Below are 17,432 nucleotides of genomic sequence, written 5' to 3' on the forward strand. Positions count from 1 at the left end.
GATCTTGTGACAGAAGTGCCTGATAGTGGTGGGATCGCCACAAACACATTGCACGATGTCACAAAATAGGAAATTGGTGAAAACGCCAAAGTCTGTGACGGTTAGGTCAAGACACTGGATGTTTGGTTATATCGATGTGGATAGAATTGGAGTTTCTTCTATTACTGGTGATCGATACCATATCGATGTGGATAGAATTGGAGTTTCTTCTATTACTGGTGATCGATACCATATCTATGTGGATAGAATTGGAGTTTCTTCTATTACTGGTGATCGATATGGAATGCCAACGTCTGGAAACCGGAATCCCTAGACTAGGATTGAGTCTAGTCTGAAACGTGGAGTCACGAGTCTGATTGGCGATTTTATATTGATTATGTTTCTGATTTTGTTACATGTTTTATATGCTTTTACATTGTTGATATAACTGCATGTTTCGTTGATTTATACTGGGATTTATTTCTCACCGGAGTTATCCGGCTGTTGTCGTGTTTGTATGTGTGCATGACAACAGGTGGGACAGGTTCAGGGTCGAGGAGATGAAGAGAGATCGTGATTAGAGTGGAGACTACGGACTTTGATCTGAGATAGGGTTTGGAATACTTGATATGTAGTTATTAAACCTTAGCTCGAATGATTGTATATAGTACCAGACTTGTACTTTTAATATACTGATATATATATTTGCATGTATTCCATTAGGTTCCGCAATTTCAAAAAAATAAAATTTTTAGACCCTGTTTATTATAATTAATTAAATTGTCTTAATGATGATTAAGAACATGATTAGCGTCCGGGTCCCCACAAAAATTATACGTATCAAATTACTTATAAATACAAACTCAAACTTTAATATAATGTATGTTTTCTTCCATTGATTTTTGATACCCCTGGATGAACCCACAACCCCTAGCCTATCTCTAGCCCAAATGGAAAAAAAGCCCATCAAGGGCCCAGGTGTTCTCCTATAAATACCAGATTTGAGTATTCAGTTAGGGGATTCACTATATTATTTTTCAGCAGCACTCTTAGCTGCTCGCCACTTATATCCTCAGTCTCTGACTTGAACGTCGGAGGAGCTACGCCAGGACACCCTCCTGGCCCCCTTCTAACGGTCTTATTCGTGATTTCAGGCTCAGGACAATTTCAAAACACTTGCTGGAATCGGAACCTAAATTTTCCGTGAGTATCACTTGGCGCCGTCTGTGGGAAAATTTGAGTTGAGACGTAGAGATGGTAGGGAGAAGAGGGAGCAGAAGAGTTAACTCAGCATCATCGCGTCCTCATATGGGACCTGAACAGTCTCATGCTGAGGCGAGGCAGGAACAACCCCGTCAGGAGACGAGAACTGAACAACCTCGTCAAGAGACCAGGGCCGAGCAACCCCGTCCCAATGAGAATGTGGGGAACTTAACCCTGGAGCAGTTGGGCCAATTTATCACTCGAACAGTAGACGAGGCTATGAAGAGGAACCAAGAATCTATGTTCGTTGAAGAGCAGGCCACTCGCCAGGAGCGAGAGGAAGATGTTGAGGGCCAGCAGAGTAGGATTGAAGAGACACAGCCCCTCCCAAGCGAAGGGAATGCGGAGATTGGAGAGATGTGGAAGGAGATACGGATGTTGAGGCAGCAGGTGGGAAGCAGAGCGCCGGCCCCCAAGAGGGGAAGTCCTTTTTCGCTTGCCATTCTGGAGGAAGAACTTCCCCCGAGTTTCCGACAACCAAAATGTTGGAGAATACGATGGACATACCAGTCCAGAAGAACATTTGGAGAGATTTGAGAACGCGGCTCTATTGCATCAGTATACAAATGGAGTGAAGTCCAAGATGTTTTTGGGCACGTTGGTGAGGTCAGCCCAGTAGTAGTTTAACACCTTGCAGTCCAACTCCATACGTTCTTTTGAGGACTTCTCAACTGCCTTCTTACACCGATTCGCTATCAGCAAGAGGCACCAGAAAAATTATTTGAGCATGTTCGTGATGAAACAACAGGAGTCTGAGACTTTGCGAAAATTTGTCCAGCGTTTTAACAATGCAGCGCTGGAGATACCATCGGCTACCCCGGACATCATGATAAGTGCCTTTACTCAGGGACTTAGAGGAGGAGATTTCTTTAAATCGTTAGTGAAGAAACCTCCATCAAGTTATGATGATTTGTTATCTCGGACAGAAAAATATGTAAATCTTGAAGATGCCCAGCGGCATAAGAGGATGGAGCAGTGGCCTGGGGGAAGTAGAGTTGAGGGAGCAGAAAGAGGAGGTAGGAAGAGAGGCGCGGGCGAGAGGGATGACGATAAGGCTAGGGGCAGAGGAGAATTCTCATCCCACGTTCCTCTGGATGGGAGTCGTGACAAGGTGATGGAAGTGAGGGAGCCCGAGGAGAGGTGGGAGAAGTCGCAAAGGGTTGAGTGCAGTGCTTGATTGCCTTCGCGGGATAGACGTGAAGGATCCTCATCCAGGAGTCGATAGAGGTCTCGCTCGTCCCCTAAGCTTGGTCAAGGCCCTCCATGGATAAATCATAGGATCGGGGAGCGGAGAGGGGAAGGTCGATGTCAAGATGTCCCTCAGGAGCCCGTCGAGTCGAGGAGGGGAATGAATGAGGATAACCACCCTACGAGAGCAATGATTCATATGATCTCGGAGGGTGCTACTGATGGAGACTCTGGGAGAGCTCGGAAGGCACATGGGAAAAGGTTGGAGAACTTTGAGATATCTAGGGGTTCAGACTTACCACAAGACCCCGTCATCAGCTTTGGACCGGAAGACCTACGAGGCATTGTGACTCCACATAATGATGCCTTGGTGGTGACGGCCACCATTGTCAATTATGATGTGGCGAGGATATTTATTGATAGTGGAAGCTCCGTAAACATCTTGTTCAAGAGCTCGTTGGATCAAATGAAGGTGGAAGGATTCGAGTTTGAGCCGGTCTCCACCCCGCTGTATGGGTTTGCAGGACACGCCATCCCGCCTTGGATCAGATTGTTCTTCCCATATCCTTGGGGACTGATCCTTGGCGGGTAAAAAAAATGATAGCCTTCACCGTGGTGGATACTCCGTCAGCGTATAATGTAATTCTAGGACGGCCAGCCCTGAAGGATTTTAGAGCCGTAGCTTCCACTTGTCATCAGAAGCTTAAGTTTCCTGTGGGAAAAAGAGTTGGAGTCTTGTGCGGGGACCAAAAAGTCGCGCGTCAGTGTTATGAAGGGATAGTGAGGGAGGAGGGAAAAAGAGCGCGTGTAGAGGTTAACATGATTAGGAAAGAAAGAAGTGGGTAACTTTGTCATGTGGAGGTACAAGAGGAGCTGAGAGGAAAGTTGGAGAATGCACCGGGCAAGGCTCTAAAGAGGCCTGGAAACGCTTACCACTTTAGAGAATATTAATCTTGACTTTATTTTTGATGTATTTCTTTTCTGAATTTGTCTTATGTTATCAGTTGAAATTTAATAAAGCCAAGTTCTAATATTAAGTTCGTGGATGTTGTTGTATTGTGAGGATGATATTAATTAAATTTTACCTACTTAGGCTGCGCCAGTAGAGAAGCAGAGTGGAGAAGAAGAATTTTATATTCCTGCTAAGGCATCACCTAGCAGAGGAGCGGAGTGGAGGAGAATAATTTTATTTTCCTGCTAAGGCATCACCTAGCAGAGGAGCAGAGTGGAGGAGGAGAATTAAATTTTCCTGCTAAGGCATCGCATAGCAGAAGAGCAAAATTTGGGAGAAGTTAAATTTTTCCTACTAAGTCGTCGCCTAGCAGAGGAGCAGAGTGGATGAGGAGAATTAAATTTTCCTGCTAAGGCCTCGCCTAGCAGAGACGCAGAGTGGAGGAGGAGAATTAAAGTTTCCTGCTAAGGCATCGCCTAGCAGAGGAGCACAGTTTGGGAAGAATTAAATTTTCCTACTAAGGCATCGCCTAGCAGAGGAGCAGAGTTTGGGAGAAGTTAAATTTTTCCTGCTAAGGCGTCGCCTAGCAGAGGAGCAGAATGGAGGAAGAAAATTAAATTTTCCTGCTAAGACGTCGCCTAGTAGAGGAGCAGAGTGGAGAAGAAGAATGTTATATTCCTGCTAAGGCATCGCCTATCAGAGGAGCAGAGTGGAGGAGAATAATTTTATTTTCCTGCTAAGGCATCCTCTAGCAGAGGAGTAGAGTGGAGGAGGAGAATTAAATTTTTCTGCTAAGGCATCGCCTAGCAGAGGAGCAGAATTTGGGAGAAGTTAAATTTTTTCTGCTAAGGCGTCGCCTAGCAGAGGAGCAGAGTGGAGGAGGAAAATTAAATTTTATTTTTTCTACTAAGGCATCGCTTGGTAGAGGAGCAGAGTTGGGAAGGAGAAAAATAAAATTTTTCCTACTAAGTCATCGTCTAGTAAAGGAGAAGAGTTGATAAGGAGAAAAATTTTGTTTTCCTACTAAGGTATCGCCTAGTAGAGGAGTAGAGTTGGGAAGAAGAAAATATTTTATTTTCCTGCTAAGGCTGCGCTTAGTGGAGGAGAAGAGTTGATGAAGATAAATTAAATTTTATCTACTTGGGCTGAGCCTAGTAGAGGAGTCACATGGTGAGGAGTTGGAAATTAAATTTATTTTTCTGCTGAGACATCGCCTAGCAGAGGAGTCAGAAAGTGAGGAGGTTGAGGTTTTTATTTTTCTTGCTAAGGCCCGACTTAGCAGAGGAGTTATGAGATGATGAGGCAAGACTAAGGCATCGCCTAGCAGGGGAGTTAGAGGGTAAGGAGGTTGAAGTTTTTTATCTTTTCCTGCTAAGGACTATTTTAGCAGAGGAGTCAAAGGCGCGTGGAAGTGGAAATTATTTTCCTTCAAAAGCTTAGTAGAGGAACTTGAAGATAAGGACGACGAGGGCATAACGTGTTAGAAAAATTTATTTGGTTTGCCGATAACGAACGATGTTTGCCGCTGCGAAAATTACGGGGATCGACCTGTCCGGTCAGGTCGCGAGCAAGCGTGAGGGCGTGCGTGTGCCAATAGGGCGAGGCGCTGGGCAAGCGCTTGGGGGAGAGCTGGTGTATTGGCGGGCGTGCGGCTGGTGGGGCGATGCGCTGGGCGAGCGCTTGTTGGCGAGCTGGAGTACTGGTGGGCGTGCGGCTGGTGGGGCAAGGTGCTTGACAAGCCCTTGCGGGCGAGCTGGTGTACAAGCGGGCGGGTGGATGGTAGGGCGAGGTGCACTGGGGACGAGCGCTCGTGGGCGAGCGTTCAGAGGGAGTGGGGCGAGCATGCGTACGAGCATCCAGGCGAGCGTGCGCAGGTGTGCGGGCGCTCGACGAGTGGGACGAACAGGGCGTGCAAGCACACGGGAGCAGGGCGTGCTGGGCGCCAAGGGTGCGCGATGGGGAGGCTGCGCGATTGGGCGTGATAGGCGAAGAGGTGTGCAGAGCGAGGCTGCGCGCCAGGGGCTGTGCGCTGTAGGCGAGGCGCGCGTAGAGGAGAGCGACGCCTCGCGGAGGCTATGAAGGTTGGCAAGAGTGAGCACCAATGGGGATGAGGTTGGGGCGGAGCTGTGCAAAGGGGAGCGATGTGGTGTGGTCACGAGGCACGAATACTAAGGAGGATGTAGCGTAAGATTACGATTTTATTCGTTTCCAAATTTTTGGGGACTGATGAGCGGCGGGAAGAAAATACACATCTCGCGCCCGACGAACCGAGGACAACACAATTAATCAAACTTTGAACCTATGATTTAGTTCGACTCGGGAGGGGGAGACTGATGATGTCCCATGGATGAGGCCACTACCTCTGGCCTATCCCTAGCCCAAATGGAAAACAAACCCATCAAGGGCCCAGGTATTCTCCTACAAAAACCAGGTTTGAGTATTCAGTGGGGGGATTCACTATATTATTTTTCAGCAGCACCCTTAGCTGCTCACAACTTATATCCTCAGTCTTTGACTTGAACGTCGGAGGAGCTACGCCAGGACACCCTCCTGGCCCCCTTCTAACGGTTTTATTCGTTATTTATGCTCAGGAAAATTTCAAAACCTGCGTCTGGACTAGTGACACTTGCTGGAATCGGATCCTAAATTTCCCATGAGTATCAATTTTCGTTATGAGAAAAGTATTTCCACGTGCGATTTTTTTTTTGCCCCCAATAGATAATACAAAAATTTATCGACAAAAAAATTCCATTTTTGCTGCTCAACGACCATTCGTGGAGGACAATGAAATCTAGATTTTCTTACATAATCCGAAGGTAACTTTATTTTGTTAAAATTTATATAAATCATGGAAATTATTTGAATTAAGATGATAAATATTTTGAAATTTGATTTATTATATTCTGAATAAATATCATCAAGATAAGTCACAATCAATTCAAACTCTCTAGAAGATGGTTAAAAAAACATATATAAATTGTGGCATATAGAATCTCTAAATCAATGCATATATTCAGAAATACATCATCTCATAAATTGCATAAAGATTTAGAAAATATGTTTATTCAGTGTTCGTGAGATCTCGTTAGTTGCATTATCAAATTCAATATTAAAGGCTGAAGGTAATAATTCGTTCCTATTTATATTTCTTCATATCGATCTGATAGAGCCGATTGATGGATAATCGTTGAGCTACAATAGCTCGTTTCTTGAAATTTTGAATATCGATGAATTAAATCCAGTTTGTTTTTCAAACAAAGCAGAAAACATTCAAAATAATACATCGTAGAAACGAAATAAACATTTGAATGATATGAACATCGAATGTGTACGTATATTTTTAGTTGAAACATTTTATCAAACATTTTCATATGCAATATTTTGATATTTGAAATACACATAAAATGCTTCAAAAATAAATTGTAAAAACAGTGGAAATAATAAGCAAATGCCATAAATAAACAAACATTTGTTTATGAATATTCGGTGTTTAACAACTCTTACGTCACTCATTCTTCTCATTGTGAAGGGTCCACTAGAAGACTTTGATTTATACAACTCCAAATACAAACTTATTTCAACTTAAGACTTATCTCTTGTCTAATTGAAACTTTTAACACACTCTCGATTGTAGGCTGCAACCTCACAATCTGCAAAATTTTTACCTCTTAAATTGAGTTTAATGAACACGGATTTACTACTAAGAAAGATGAACATATGTCATTACTGAAACCTACTATTCGTATGACTATCTTTATGAGACGTGGAAAATATATAATTTTTTCTGAAATAATTTTTTTAAGATCAATATATTTTTACCTCATCTTCTGAAATTCTTAGCTTTATCTTAGTGTACATTCTAGGATGATGATTTAGATAAAGACAAAAAGAATATGACGAGGATCCTAAATCACAACAGAATGCAGCACCGGAATATAAGCGCCTGATTGATATTCATGCAAGAAAATGAGAAGGTGGAATGCAGGACTAGGCGGCTGAGGGTGGATCCGGATAAAGTAAGATGTCTTAGTCTGAGTGATAATAAGCTGTGAAAGGCCGTTTTAGCTTATGGAAAATATATTGTGAGGTACATTTATTTTTTACATTTCCATGCTTTATGAATTAATGTGGGGTATTTGGAATATTTTGATTTCTGAATTTTTTTTGGTTAGAAAATTGAAAATATGGACATGTTGGAATGAACAATAAGTTGTGTTGTGGAAGCAGATTAAGGGAAATCCTGCTTAGCTTCAGATAAACTAATGATGAAAATATATCAAATAAGCGGATCACTAATAGGTACAATGTAGTAATCCCAAATGAAACTATGGGTGAATCGGGTGAGCTGAGTCGGGGCAATCCATCGAATATGATAAGAGTTCTATTTGCAGAGAAAAATGAGCAGGGAGGTATATCTTGAGATAAGAATACATCACTATGGTATGGCTGGAATTGTGTCCTGCAAACAAGAAGATGAACTTGTGAATGAGCGTCGGAGGGCTGTTCGATGTGGCCACTTCGATGCTTAAGTCAGCAGGTGGAATATGGAGAGAACCATTGTAGAGAAATAAATGCTACTGGTGTGTATATGTCCCCGTATATCTGAATGAATTAAAATGCAAAGCAAAACTGCTATTTATAGGAAGGAAGATGATGACTTTTCCTTGTTTTCAATGCCTACTTACCACTTGTAGCCGCCACCTACTTGTTGTCATGCCATCTTGACTTTTTCATCACGTCAAATCAGCAAGATTTTGTCAAGTACGCTTATCTAGAGAAGATATTACATGCTTTCGCACTCGAGTGTAGTGATATTACCGAGGCATCCCGTGTAGAGAGTCATCATACGGGAATTTTCCCGAGAGCTCGGGCCTCTGATTGCCCGACAAATGATGTCCTAGGCACTCTCTTACCCGGATACTAATGAGCCCCTTCTGTAGGCTTACCATGATCCAAATCATCCATTTACTATCACAGGTCATCCATTATCCGGGCCCTTCTGAGTGTATAACAACTCCCTCTTTAAATAATCGGGCTAGAGTCATACTCATTGTCCCGATCAGTCATGTTTGGGCTCCAACAGAAAGACAATCAAATATGGTTATAAAAACATCGTGGCCTCATGCCTCCTGGACACGAGATAAAGTGTCGGGGCCTCATGCCTCCCGAACTTTAAAAGATTTTTGTTGTTTTGCATTCCTAGGTTGGTAGGGCTGACGTCATAATGACGTGTGCCCTAGAATTTGAACGTACCAAAAAATCTTTGAATTCCGGGGAGGCGAACAGTTTGAGACGCCTCGATTTCAAAGCCTGTCTTTTCGTATTCCCACACAATTTCCGAGGTGCACCCCAATCGTCTGATTTCTCTTTAGATCAATGGTTGAGATCATTCTCCTTTTGCCTATATAAAACGATGAACCTCCTCATTTGTCACTTTTACAATTTCGAATTCTCTTCCACAATCTTCCTTCAGATCTCTGACGCACTATGCTCTACAGCTCCGACGTGACCTCCATTTTCAACAAGTATTTCTTGGATCAATCTCAAAAGTTTTTCTTCCATGTTTTCTTCAAAAATATCAAACTCTACATCTTTCACCTCTGGAGCAAATTCGCGAGGCTCACCTGATTACAAGTCTACCGCGATGCGCTCTTATTCCTCCCCTTATCCTTCCCGAAAATATTTTTCCACCCAACCTTCCCCAAAACCCAAAAATTTGAGAATCAAACCCTCCTCTTCTGGCTTGTCCCGAGCTCTAAAAAAGGGCAAGGGCAAAGCTCGGGCTTCCTCCCCTTCTCACTCAGAGATTCATGTGGTTCCATGGTTTGCTTCAATGAGCAGCACTTTGCGCTCAAGAGCAGACAAAGAACTTCGGGTTCTAGGCTCTATTCCTCCTTCCTACTCTATTTTGATTCTCGGCCCCTCTGATAGGGCCGATCACCCTTCTCCTCTTGGTTTTACTACTTTTTTCTGGGACCAGGATAAAAATGGTATTCGTTCTTCAGTTCCCTCCTTCTACATCAAGGTTACGAAATTCTTTGGTGTCCCTAGGAACCAACTTCACCCTAATTCTTTCTGAATCATGGCTTCTACTTATATTAATTTTAGAATACGTAATCCTCTCATCAACCCTCTGCTTTTACATTACTTTTTTATTTGCCTGATGGGAGATAATGATTTCTCATTATCTGCCCGGCTAAAAGCTCGCTTCCTTGATGATATCCCTTCTTCTCAGAAGGGGTGGAAATGACTCTTCTTTTACATTCATCTCCTGGCTCCCCTTCCTTGCTTAACTGGTTTCCTTCCCACTCTTCCTTCACTACCTTCTCTTCCCCGATCTTATAAGTTTGAGGAACCTTATACCCGAACCCAAGAGTTGGTGGAGGGTCAAAAATTCTCTTCTTATTCCCTCCTCTCGGAGGAAAACTTAATTACTTACAGGTTGAGTGCCCGGGTAGAGGACCCAATCGACCGGGTGATAGACGAAGTTGCTGGCTCGGGCCCTCAACCCGATAATTTCTTTCCTTGTACTTTCTTGCTTTTTATCCTCTTTGTCTGTTTGATTTGTGTACTTATCCTTTTTTTCCTTTTTCCTCAGATAATTCAGAAATGCAAGAGGCTTTTGCCACGAGGTGGAAATTCGAGAAGGCAGCAAAGGAGAAGAAGCTAGCAGCCCAGAAAGCGGCTGCTGAGAGGAAAAAAGTGTCCTAGCCCACTAAGGTTGGTGCTCAATCATCTTCTGCAGCCAAGGAGGAGGTGGCCAGGCTGGACAACTGCTCCTGGGCTGAAAATCAACAAGAGAGGGAGGTGACTCGGGCTGACTCCCAAGAAGACTCAGAGGATCACGTTCCGCTCATTCAGAGGAAAAGAAAAGCAGTGCCCGGCCCGAAACTGATCTTTATTGAGGGCAACAAAGGGGGAGACCAGGGCACCTCCCAGACAATTCAGTCCCCTTCTTCTCTTCCAAGTCAACCCCTCACCAATCCTCTTCAGGTTGGCTTGCAAGGAGCCCGAAGCAACCTTTTCTTGGAAAGGGCTTCTCTCACGGGTTTTAAACTCTTAAAGTAGATGCTTCTTCCTACTGAGGAGGCACATTTGAAGAACTCCCGCCCCACCCCCAAACTCTTCGAGGGATCTAACCGGATCCTTTCTGTAAGTTTACTCTATTTTCTTTTCCCCTTTTTATTTTACTAACTCCTTCTGAACAGGTTGTTCAAATGCTGGTATCGGCCTTCGAATAAGTACCACCGATGGCTACCAAAGAAGGTGGTCGAGCCCGGGCCACTCAAGAGCTTCACGAACAACTCCAAGGAGAGTTGTCCCAGGTTTGAGTTGCTCACGAAGAAACAGTTTTCGGCCTCCAAGATGCCCTGGACACGACAAACCATCAATGGACATGACGAACCAACAATTGGCACTGGCTAAGATAGATCTGGAGAAGGCTCGGGATGAAATTGATGTAGGCCTTGCCCTGGAGGAAACTCTACAGGAGCATTTCTCTGCTTTGGTGTCAAGTAATAATTCTTTGTCCGAGGATTTAGAGAGAAAAATTTCTCGGGCAGTGGCTGCTGAGGATGCCCTGGATGCCTACAGATACTCCCAGGAAAAATGGAGGGCTTTCTTCCTTCAGTCTCCTGAGTTTAAGACGGCAGTTGAGGATCGGGTCTATTCCTTCTTCCGAGCTGGCTTCGATAAATGCCAAGAGCAGTTTGAAGAAACCGAGCTTCTCCCAGAGGATAAGTAAGATTTTCCTGATTTTGAACGGGCCATAGTGCTCTTCCAAAGGATTTTGAAGAGAAGGAAGACAAAAAGGGAGAAGAGCAGTCGGGCTCAAGTCCAATAGATTTAGAATAGGATTGTAAGAATTTTTTTCATTCCCTTGATTGTAATCTTGGCCTTCAGGCTTTGTATTCAATGAAATCTTCTTATTTTACATGTCTTCTTTTTCTTTCAACATTGTTTGTGGCATGTTAAATCTTCAGAAAATTTTTCCAAGTGTTGAAAAATAGCAGGGATTTGTAAGAAGTGATCAGGGACTTCTGCTTTTGGGCCAGGGTGCGGATCTCTTTAATAAATGGTCGAAGTATAGAGCCCCGAGCCAGGGTACAGATCCCTGAACTTGAGAAATGATCGGGGTACGGAGCCACGAGCTAGGGTACGGATCCCTGGACTTTATAAATGATCGGGTACGGAGCCCCGAGCCATGGTACAGATCCCTGGACTTCAGAAAGGATCGTGGTACTGATCCCTGAGCCAGAGTATGGATCTCTGGACTTAAGAAACGATCGGGGTACGGAACCTTGAGCCAGGGTACGGATCCCTGAACTTAATAAATGATCGGGGTATGAAGCCCCAAGCCAGGGTATGGATCCCTAGACTTAATGCTGCAACTTGTTGAATGATTCCTTTATTTCATTTAATAAATTACAGTACCAAGTCCCTTAAGCATAATACTTTTTCAAATAAAATATGTTCTATGGTCTCTTCAAAGATCTTCCCTACCTATCTTCTAAATATAATGCTCATGTACTGAGTTTTTTGATAACTTTGTAAGGTCCCTCCCGTCGTGCTTCTTGCTTGCCCACTTCTCCGGCTGGATTTACTTTTTTCATTACTAGATACCCTATCCGAAAGTCCCGGATCCGGACTCGCTTATTTTATGATAGTATAATCCGGGCCCGATAAGCTTCCATCCAGACCATTGCCCAGTCTCTTCTTTCTTCCACAAGATCTAATTCCGTTTCTCGGCTCTGATCATTATCATCTGGGTAAGATTCTACCTTAGCAGAATGTTGCCCAATTTCCACTGGTAATACTGCTTCGAATCCATAGACCAAATTGAAAGGAGTTTCTTGGGTAGGCGCTCGTGGTGTAGTCCTTTATGCCCAGAGAACACTAGGTAGCTCCTCCAGTTAGTCTTTTCCTTTGCCTTGCAGTCCAGTTTTCAAGGCCTGCACAATAATACTATAGATTACCTTTGTCTGCCTATTTGCTTGGGGGTAAGCAACTGAGGTGAAAGACTGAGTGATCTTCATTTCTTGACACCACGACATTATCTTTTTCCCATTAAATTGCCTTCCATTGTCTGAAATTAATCTCCTGAGGATCCCGAATCGGCATACAATGTTTTTCCAGAGAAATTTCAACACTTCCTCCTCGGTGATCTTAGCCAGAGGTTCGCCCTCGACCCATTTGGAGAAGTTGAAACGTCCACTGCTCGTTTTCTTTAAAATATACTAGGAAATTTTTTTTCCTATTCTATTCATGCGCCCGAATCCATACTTATATAAACATATTTAAAATAATTTTTCACTATTTAAAAATAAACCACCGAATATTTATTTAAAAATCCAAAAGAAAGTATTTCAAAACACAAAACCGTAAATCGTCAAGCAAACCTAACTTTAACATTTTCAAAATATAACTTAACTCTAACATCCTTTCAAAAACCTCTCAAAATCATCATAAGTCATAAAATATTAACAGCAAGTAAATCATTAGCATAAGTCATAAACGTAAGCACGGAAAAACTAGCACTGGTCCACGGGTTGTGTGCACCTTCAGTCCAACAAGTTCAACCATCAAGTCCCTCATTAACATCAACATCATGCTCCCCTTCATCAATCATACCTAGTGAGTATATTGACTCAACAAACCTTAACTATGATAACAAGTAATACATATACATCTACATGCAACAGTGAAAATACTTTTACTTAAAATAGCTTTTCATGAACATGTATAAACTTAAACAATTTTTCTTTCATCATATACATTTTCTTTTTCATCATACACGTTTTCCTTTTCATCATAATAGAACAAATTTCATAATTAATAATTATATAGATTTCATGTGCACATATCCCAATGGCAACAATTTATGTCAATAATAAACCAGAACATATCATAAAGAAGAAACTTACCATCTTCTCCAACTCTAAATTTTCAGATTCAACTATCTATTTCAAGTACCTCATCACACAATATCCACATTCAACAGAATCACTTTGTTTTAGATTGCCCTATATATAATGAAACTGAAAAGTTAATGCAATAATCACAATCCAAATAATAAGAACTATCCATTCATGTCTTCATACATAGGCACAATTCATACCGTCAATTGTTTTAAACATGACCTTTGAGAAAAACCCTTCGAGGCATTGCACATTTTGACCCCACTACATTTTAAAAAATAAAAAATTATATATATTTTTTCATATTTATAAGTGAATGCATTCAAAATCAACATAATCTACTACTTACTTGGTCATTATAGTTTTCTATGCATCTTCTCGGTTTCTATTAGCCGTAGAGCCCAATAAATATATCATATTTTTATCTTCATTGCTGATAGTCAAGATCCAATGGTACCTACAAAAATTAAAATATAGCATTGACTAGTACGTATGTAACGTACCATAGTTTTAGACTACTTTAAAATTTGCGGAAAAATAAAAATTTTCTTAATTAAATAGAAACCTTCAAATTGCGATAACAATAAACTGATCATTCAAAATATTTTCAACGAAAAGATCACAAATAAAGTTTGCTAAAAACACTTGTTTAAATATCATAAACAATAACGTAAAATCAGAGTATTTGAAACATTGCATAATTTCTTAAAAACGTGGGCGGTTCTCGGGTTTAGCCTCCTGCTCAGTCCAAGTCGACTCATTGGTCACCACCCCTCATCTCCTCAAATTCATCACCACCTGCATCGATCAAGTCTAATGAGTCTAAAGACTCAACACGTATAAAATGGATATAACAAGTAATACGTAATAAAACCACATGCATCTTTAAAGTAGAGCATACATACTTGAAACTTGAATGTAATAGCATAAACATACTTGAAACTTGAACGTAATAGCATAAACATAGATGTTCCATCATCATAAAACTTTTCATAAACATTCTTGCTTCATACATACTTGAACCTACATAAACTTCATCATTTTGCGTAGAGATATGTTTCAAAACAAGTGACCCATACATAAATGCGCCTGATCAGACTAAACCAGAGTACTGGGCTGAAAGAAAAAATCTACTGCCACATACATGAGATCCTCCGTCATGTTTTACCGGGTGGATTGGTCCCTGGTCATGCTTTATCGCTTTCAGGATGTGGATTGGTCCCTGGTCATGCTTTATCGCTTTTCAATCCTGATCTAAACCCGGTCATGCTTTACCGGGGTGGAGAGGTCCTCGATCACGTTCACCGACTTCCAAACCCGTTCATAATTTGGTCACAAGACATTTAGCATACCTCAAAAACTTAAAAGTATTTTCCTTTGTACGTCAAACATACTTACATGGCGTTGAGGGATTCGTTGGATCTCGCTTGGGGCCACTGCTACACATACTAACATGAGTTCGAATACCTATCTTTTATAACTTAGATGTATAGTCATGCTCACAACCAAAAATGACAAATTTCCTGATGACATTCTAAATCTTTCGGGACTCGACCTCGTTTAATCATCGTACTAAATAATGACATCAAAACCCCAAAACAATCCCTAAAAAATGATGACATCAAAACCCCGTGTAAGAGTCCATGTCGGGGTCCGTGTAGGTGCTGGAAATTCGTATTTTGAAGGAAAAATGGACACAGACCCCGTGTAAGAGTCCGTGTCGGGGTAGGCTCTGGACTTGCAAACTCGCGAAAATTCACTAACTTATTGATTCATTCTTCCAATCCAAGCCTAGAGATCATGAACCAACACCTCGAGACTCATCCTAGGATGCTATTACATTGATTCAAACCCGTACAAACACCCCAAACGTCTCCAAGCATCGACAAACAACTTCAATACAACAATAACCCGTAATTCGACATCATTTCGCTTCCTACAACTTCTATTACATCCCAAGCCATTCGCGACCCAAACGAACCACCAAATAACACCTAAATACATCACATAACATATCTAAATGCAGTAGCACAAGCCCGGCGGTGCCCAGCGAAACCTGCAACTCAAGAACTTCAAGAACGCATTTTAAAAAAAATGTAGTTTTAGCAGTCCCACAAAAACAATCATAACTCACTCATTTCTTATCCAAATATTTCGAATTTACTGTCAAATCGAAGGTATCAAAATTTTCTACGTTTTATATGTTGAAAGGTTTTCCAGAAAATCTACCAAAAAGTCGCAGTATTAAAAATGACAGCAAATTTTGAGTTTTCTGATCTAAAATCGTTTCAAAACCGATCCAACAAATTTTTGCTCAAACCTTTTACAACATACATGGATTTTTACGCATAATAAACATAAGAACATTTAATATAACAAGATCGATGTATAAATAAAAGATTATACATGCTTTTTGATATTTAAAATTACCGAAACGACGACACCGAAGCGGGAGAGATGCGAGGGTTGATCCGGAACGATTTGTGGCTCGATATCTTTGAAGAAAAGAGACGAAAATTGCTTGAAAAATTCAAAGGAGAGGGGCGGCTGCTACTAGAGACAAGAACCCTAGATTTTCTTTTTTTTTAAAAAAAAGGAATGAATTGTATAAGTGTGTGTTGTGTTATTTACGTGAGTGAGTGTGTGAGAAAGTGTGTGTGTTCGTGAGTTTAGTGTGATTAGAGAGGATAAAATTGCTTAATTACCTATTTAAAATGCTAATAAAAATGTTAACCCACTAATTACTTTCACAAAGTTTTTCTCTACTTAAAAATAACACGCACCATTGATAAGCTTTTAAAATTTTGAACTTTAAAATCACCTAATAACAAATTAGGTTTTAAAAATGCTAACAACTTAATAAATCATTTAAAATGCCCCCAACTTAACTTAAAATAAAATTTCACATTTTAAAATTGCCAAAGTCGTCTCTGGTCTCTTTTCCTCGATCTCGCATCGAATAATCGTCTAAAACATGAAACTCAAGAAAACATTTAACGTGCATCACATAAACATAAATAATTAAAATAATGAAATTTAATAAATCATGCATCGCTAAAAATCATTTTAACCTTAAATAAATAATTTAACAATTTAAATAAATGTATGTGTTTTACGTTTACTGAATTTGGGCTCTACAATGTAGTAGAAATCAATAAATAACTAAACTCTTACCCAATGTTGAATGGGATAAGACAGATGTTGTCTCTACACATTGCTTCTAACTGGTCAGCAATATGTCGTGATAAGTCATGACCATCTTTTCCAATTGGGCATGTAGGTATGCTTCCGAGATCCACAAGTGAAATATAATCAGCCCCGTCTTCTTCTCTCAAATATTTGTAGAGGTGACTGCACTCAAGTATTACATAACTTGGTTATAAATATGAAAAAAACATAGTAAGTTAGACATAACATACCCCATGTAAACCAAAAGTTTTCTAGCGCCTATCTCTCTCATCTCCATAAAGCGTAAGATATCTTCTCTTAGCAACCATATGTTTTTAGGACGTCCAAACATAGCACCCTCAAACTCTATGTATATGGTCTCCGATTCATTCATCAATCTAACAACATGCGAGTAGATATACTTGCACGCCATGGGTAATGTTTTTTCAATATGCTTGAACTTGTTGAGCTGACCGGGAACATCTGAAAGAGAAAATAGTTGAGGTTTTCCCTTCTTCTACAATTTAGAATATTCATACAAGTATTCTAAACTAAATCATTGTCCAAGCAACATATATGACAATTGCAAACACAAAATCAAGAGAAAACTTAAAGTACATGTGTCGTTGGAAAAATTATCAACTCTTTAGACCAACCAACAATGGCTCCAACTGCATCATTGACGATTCTTGGTCCATATTTAATTGGGATTGGAATTTCTGCTTCTTCATCTAAGACAACATCAATAGATACCTTGAAGTTTTGTTCCCTACGTAGAACATGGTGAATCATGATATTTGGACCTCCTTTTGATACTATTGTGCCATACGCCACCACATTTTCATGTTGTTTTATAGCCAGGTGGCATTTTTTTTTCCTTTTAAAAACAATAAGATATTATATATATAAATAAATGATTGTGAAAAAAAATAATTTGACTTGAAATCAAGAAATATAGAACCTTC

At 40.9% G+C, this 17,432-nt stretch overlaps 1 protein-coding gene across 1 annotated transcript; it reads right to left on the reverse strand.

The window, feature by feature from the left end:
• Positions 1-12,294: 12,294 nt before the first annotated feature.
• On the reverse strand, positions 12,295-17,333 carry LOC142548316 (uncharacterized). Its single transcript, XM_075656624.1, has 4 exons — positions 17,086-17,333; positions 16,719-16,984; positions 16,474-16,650; positions 12,295-12,595 (listed from the first exon to the last, which is right to left on the reverse strand). Exons 1-4 carry the CDS (start codon positions 17,257-17,259, stop codon positions 12,295-12,297), a joined length of 918 nt encoding a protein of 305 aa, XP_075512739.1. The 5' UTR covers positions 17,260-17,333.
• Positions 17,334-17,432: the final 99 nt, after the last annotated feature.

The sequence above is a fragment of the Primulina tabacum genome, chromosome 6 (assembly GCF_025594145.1).
Source record: "Primulina tabacum isolate GXHZ01 chromosome 6, ASM2559414v2, whole genome shotgun sequence".
In the NCBI taxonomy this organism is placed as follows: Eukaryota; Viridiplantae; Streptophyta; class Magnoliopsida; order Lamiales; family Gesneriaceae; genus Primulina; species Primulina tabacum.